Genomic DNA, 6,000 nt, shown 5'->3' with positions numbered 1-6,000 from the left:
GGCTTTTATTTGTCAGCCCCAGTAACATGGCCGTGGTTTATACCTGTTGACCCCAGTAAAGTGGGCGTGGGATCTACCTGTCAGCCTCAATAAAGTCAGCGTGGTTAGTGTGTGTGTGTGTGTGTGTGTGTGTGTGTGTGTGTGTGTGTGTGTGTGTGTGTGTGTGTGTGTGTGGCTTCAGGGGCCTTTTTAAGACAGATAAGGTGGTTGGAAACGCTCAGCTGAAACTGGAAGCTCTGGAAAACCAGTGTGAGGTCAGAGAGATCATCGAGGTGAGTCTCACACACACACACACACCTACACCTCACACACACACACTCAGTAATCTGCACGTGTGTGTGTGTGTGACCCGTCTGAAGGTGCTGGACGGTCGGAAGGCCACAGGAGGGAAGCTGGAGGTGCGGGTGAGGATTCGGGAGCCTCTGGGCGGGGTCCAGCTGCAGCCCGTCACTGAGAAGTGGATGGTGGTGGATCCGCCCGCCCCCACGCCCGACCGAGAGAGGCCGAGAGAGAGAGAGCGGGTGAGTCCAGAAAAAGGACCTTCCCTAAACTGTTGCTGCAAAATATTCATCTGCTTATTTATTTATTTATTTATTTATTTATTTATTTATTTATTTTGTCAACAGGCACCTTCACCAAAATCTCAACCCAGAAACGATCAGGGGAGGAACGCTAAACCCAGGTGTGTGTGTGTGTGTGTGTGTGTGTGTGTGTGTATTATTATTATAATTATAATTTGTATTATTATTTTTTATTATTATAATGTTTTTTATTAATAATATTGTTATTATTATTATAATTATTTTTATTATTAATATTATGTTATTATTATTAAAATTTTTATTATTATTTTATTATTATTATTAATAATATTATTATTTTATTGTTATTATTATTAATATTATTATTGTTATTGTTATTAATTATTTTTATTATTATACATTTTTTTATTATTATTTTTTTCTTATTTTATTTATTATTTCATTATTTTTTATTATTAATATTATGTTATTATTGTAATTTTTATTATTTTATTGTTATTATTATTAATATTATTATTGTTATTGTTATTAATTATTATTTTTATTATTATAAATATAAGTAATATATATAATAATAATATTATAAATTTGTATTATTTTTTTTCTTATTTTATTTATTATTATTATTTTTTTTATTATTATTATTATATTATTATTTATTTATTTATTTATTTTTATATTTTTCAGTCTCTCTCCTCCTCGGTACAAACTCCACAGCTTCAGCCTCCTCGACTACGACAAAGAGAGACTGGAGAGAAAGGTAGTGTGTGTGTGTGTGTGTGTGTGTGTGTGTGTGAGAGAGTGCAGTACCGCCGCTTCTTTTCCCCTACATCGCAAGGGTTCGTATGGAGATCTGTATCGCGCATGGAGAGTCTATCACTAGTCGCTCTGCAGCACCTCGATCAGCCAGCAGAGGGCGTAACTGCAGCACTTACGAGGAATTCATGTGACCCTCCCACTCCCAGACTAGCCTGTTGGCCCCAGTGAAGTGGGCGTGGCTTCCACCTGTCATCCCCAGTATAGTGGGCGTGGCACTTACCTGTCGGCCCCAGTAAACATGTTGGTTTTAAACTCGTCTCTCACAGTGAAGTGGGCGTGGCTTCTACGTGTCGGCCTGTTTTTTAATGGTTTTATTTTGTTTGTGCTGTTCGTATAGATCATGGATTATAAAAAAAATAAACAAAATCCACCAGCTGAGCTTCTGAACCAGCATAAAGAGGCGTGTCAGCGTCTGCTCTGGCAAAAATCCTACCTGGGACGGGGATCGTCGTCGGCCTTGGCGGGTAAACACACACACACACACACACACACAGTTAGGGTGTGGCATCCGAACCTCGCCCGTCCAGTCCGATGGGTTTGCTCAATTATGATCTTTATTAGCCCCCCTTCGTGTCATTTTTCCTCAGATTACGAGAACGTCCTGAGGAAGCTGGTTCACGGCCTCGCCGAATCGGTGAAGAGGTTCTCCGCCGAAGGGAACCGGGTGAGTGCGCCCTTATAAGGTCGCATACGTTGGTGTAAAGACGTCGTGTTTATTTTAGCGTTTTTCTGTGTGCAGGACGCGGCTAAAGACGCTCTGGGGAGGCTCCGGATGGTGGAGAACGAGGTGGGTTCACGGTTCGGGTCAGGGTTCTGTATCTAGAACCTTCTACTCGCCTGAGGTGCTTTGTGGAAACCGCCTTAAAGCAACTCGCTATGAGACTACACTGTATGTTAGCTGTGTTTCATGTTTTACCACAGCTTTGTCCTGGTCAGGGCCGTGGTGGGTCCCTTCCCCCTGAACCACTGGGTGTAGCGGAGTAACACACCCCAGGCTGATAGCACCGCTGCCGATTTGAACCTGCAATCCACATCCAGTCTGAGTATTGGCATGTTCTCCCTGTCCGTCCAGGTTTCCTTACTTGCCCCTAGGTGTGGGGTGACCCCAGGAACCCCAGCGGGGTTCAGCTCATGAAGGACCTGGATGACCCCGGGTCCAGGAAGTTCAGCCTAAGCCATATATGGGCGTCGTCGACTGATGATCCGAGTTGCGCACGCAGCGGCGTACCACGCTTACCGCCGACGGTTTTCCGAAGCGTTCCCGGGAACCATTTATCACACCAGCGCTGCGATTTTAACGCTCGATCTTTGTTTGTTCGTTTGTTGTTTTTGCTAGATGGAGTCTCTGCGGAGGAAACGTTCGGCGTGAAGGCGTGAAGAAGTGCATCATGGGAGGGGAACTATGCAGCCTAGCGACGCTCCTCTTCCCTCCGGAAATCTGAAGCTCCGTTTATGTTCTATCTCGTCACCTACGAACCACCCCCCATCCCGATCTAGCGGACGTCCTCTCGCGGTGCATCATGGGAACCTCCCAACCTCCGAAATAACACCATATATGAACTATAAGGAAAATATTAACATTAGCATAAAGACAGACGCAGCCAGCTAGGAGTCTAGACGAACATGGTTGACTGAGACGGATCGACGCTCTGTCCATGCCTTGTGTTTTCTGGTGGAACCGGACCCGCTGTGACCCTGACCAGGATGAAGCTGAAAGATTAGAGACGCACCGGGGCATGAGCACTACATTCAGATGAAGGACGTGACGAGGTTTAGGGTTTCCATTACTTAGATTTTAATTCCTGTCTCATGTTTAATATTTATAACAGTCGGTACTATATGAATGGATGAATTTATGAATGGATGAGGGTGTGTTTCTGGAAGCAGCTGTAATAATGTGTGTGTGAGTGGTGGTGGTGGTGGAAATGATGTGTGTGAGAATATTTACTGCAGAATGACACGGATATTTTGGACAGACGGTTATAAATCCTCATTAAAATATAAACGCTGGTGAAACGAGTCTTAGCAAACTGAGTCCTGGTGAATAGAGTCTTAGTAATAACAAACAGAGTCCTAATAATAATGATAAACATGGTCCTGGTGAACTGAGTCCTAGTGAACAGAGTCACAGAGAAATGAGACCTAGTAAAGTGAGTAAACTGAGTCCTGGTGAGGTGAGTCCTAATAATAATGATAAACATGGTCATGGTGAACTGAGTCCTGGTGAACCAAGCCTTAGTCAACTGAGTCCTGGTGAGCTGAGTCCTAGTAAATCGAGTCCTAGTGAACAGAGTCACAGAGAAATGAGACCTAGTAAAGTGAGTAAACTGAGTCCTGGTGAATAGAGTCTTAGTAAACTGAGTCCTGGTGAGGTGAGTCCTAATAATAATGATAAACATGGTCATGGTGAACTGAGTCCTGGTGAACCAAGCCTTAGTCAACTGAGTCCTGGTGAGCTGAGTCCTAGTAAATCGAGTCCTGCTGAACTGAGTCCTAGTGAACAAAGTCATAGTGAAATGAGTCCTAGTAATAATAATAAACATGGTCCTGGTGAACCAAGCCCTAGTCAACTGAGTCCTAGTAAATCGAGTCCTGGTGAACTGAGTCCTAGTGAACAAAGTCATAGTGAAATGAGTCCTGATGAACCGAGTCCTAGTAATAATAATAAACATGGTCCTGGTGAATCGAATTCTAGTGAACAGAGTCATAGAGAAATGAGTCCTGGTGAACCGAGTCCTAGTAAATCGAGTTCTAGTTAACAGAGTCCTGGTGAACCGAGTCCTAGTAAACAGAGTCCTAATAACAATAAACCGAGTCCTGGTGAACTGAGTCCTGGCGAACCGGGTCTTAGTAAACAAAGTCATGATAATAGTAAACTGAGTCTTGGTAAACTAAGTCCTGGTAAGCAGAGAGTCCTGGTGAACCGAGTCCTAGTAAACTGACTCCTAGTGAACGGAGTCCTGGTAAAAAGTCCCGGTGAACCGAGTCCTAGTAATCTGAGTCACTATATTCACTCGCTCTGTTCACCCATTCATCTTTCACTTCACTTACCCATTAACCTTGCTTATTTACCACAATCACTCACCCATTCACTTCTCATTTACCCCAATCACTCATTCACCTACTTATTCACCTCAATCACTCACTCATTTACCCTAATCACTCACTCATTCACCTACTTATTCACCTCACTCACTCATTTACCTCACTTATTCACCTCATTCACCACACGTATTCACCACACTTTCACCTCAATCACTCACTCATTCACCTACTTATATACCTCAATCACTCACTCATTCAACACACTTATTCACCTCAATCACTCTTTCACCTACTTATATACCTAAATCACTCTTTCACCTACTTATATACCTCAATCACTCACTCATTCACCTACTTATATACCTCAATCACTCACTCATTCACCTACTTATATACCTCAATCACTCACTCATTCACCTACTTATATACCTCAATCACCTACTTATTCACCTCAATCACTCACTCATTTACCTCACTTATTCACCTCAATCACTCACTCATTTACCCTAATCACTCACTCATTCACCTACTTATATACCTCAATCACTCACTCATTCACCTACTTATATACCTCAATCACTCACTCATTCACCTACTTATTCACCTCAATCACTCACTCATTCACCTACTTATTCACCTCAATCACTCACTCATTCACCTACTTATTCACCTCAATCACTCACTCATTCACCTACTTATTCACCTCAATCCCTCACTTATTAACCTACTTATTCACCTCAATCACTCACTCATTCACCTACTTATTCACCTCAATCACTCACTCATTCACCCCAATCACTCACTCATTCACCTACTTATATACCTCAATCACTCACTCATTCACCTACTTATTCACCTCAATCACTCACTCATTCACCTACTTATTCACCTCAATCACTCACTCATTCACCTACTTATTCACCTCAATCACTCACTCATTCACCTACTTATTCACCTCAATCCCTCACTTATTAACCTACTTATTCACCTCAATCACTCACTCATTCACCTACTTATTCACCTCAATCACTCACTCATTCACCCCAATCACTCACTCATTCACCTACTTATATACCTCAATCACTCACTCATTCACCTACTTATATACCTCAATCACTCACTCATTCAACACACTTATTCACCTCAATCACTCACTCATTCACCTACTTATATACTCATTCACCCCACGGATAATTGAAAGTAAACTCTGCACCTTCCAAAGCTAATACTATGCTGATAATTAGGTAAAACCATTAATATATAAACAGTTTTTTAATGATTTTAATAAAATATACACGGTTAAATATCTATAAATTATCAACTCAATTGAGGCGGATCTGACAGAAAAACCGTTAAAGTGAAATCATGAGGAACGTTATTATATATAAAAATAATAATAAAATATAAATTACTTTATTTTAGATGAAAGTTCTGTGAGAAACAGTGAATATAAATGACAGGAATAATAATAAATAATGATATTTATAGAGACCGGACACGCTACGGGAGCGCGCTCTGAGCCTAGAAGACGTGGGCGTGGCCCACAGAGAGGGCGGCTGTTCCTGTCGGGCCGAGCACGTGTCTTGTCGGGGGC

At 42.0% G+C, this 6,000-nt stretch overlaps 1 protein-coding gene across 1 annotated transcript in view; it reads left to right on the top strand.

The window, feature by feature from the left end:
- LOC134307523 (coiled-coil and C2 domain-containing protein 1A-like) overlaps positions 1-3,380 on the top strand; it is a 10,674-nt gene extending 7,294 nt beyond the window's left edge. The window contains exons 12-19 of the mRNA XM_062990495.1: positions 182-272; positions 360-521; positions 627-682; positions 1,230-1,302; positions 1,699-1,825; positions 1,949-2,025; positions 2,101-2,148; positions 2,698-3,380. Of these exons, the coding sequence (XP_062846565.1) occupies positions 182-272; positions 360-521; positions 627-682; positions 1,230-1,302; positions 1,699-1,825; positions 1,949-2,025; positions 2,101-2,148; positions 2,698-2,730 (667 nt within the window). The 3' untranslated portion in view covers positions 2,731-3,380. The remainder of the gene's footprint in view (positions 1-181; positions 273-359; positions 522-626; positions 683-1,229; positions 1,303-1,698; positions 1,826-1,948; positions 2,026-2,100; positions 2,149-2,697) is intronic.
- Positions 3,381-6,000: the final 2,620 nt, after the last annotated feature.

The sequence above is a fragment of the Trichomycterus rosablanca genome, unplaced genomic scaffold (assembly GCF_030014385.1).
Source record: "Trichomycterus rosablanca isolate fTriRos1 unplaced genomic scaffold, fTriRos1.hap1 scaffold_288, whole genome shotgun sequence".
Lineage (NCBI taxonomy): Eukaryota > Metazoa > Chordata > Actinopteri > Siluriformes > Trichomycteridae > Trichomycterus > Trichomycterus rosablanca.
The sequence above is the reverse complement of the archived record's forward strand: the minus strand, read 5'-3'. Positions and strand labels throughout refer to the sequence as shown.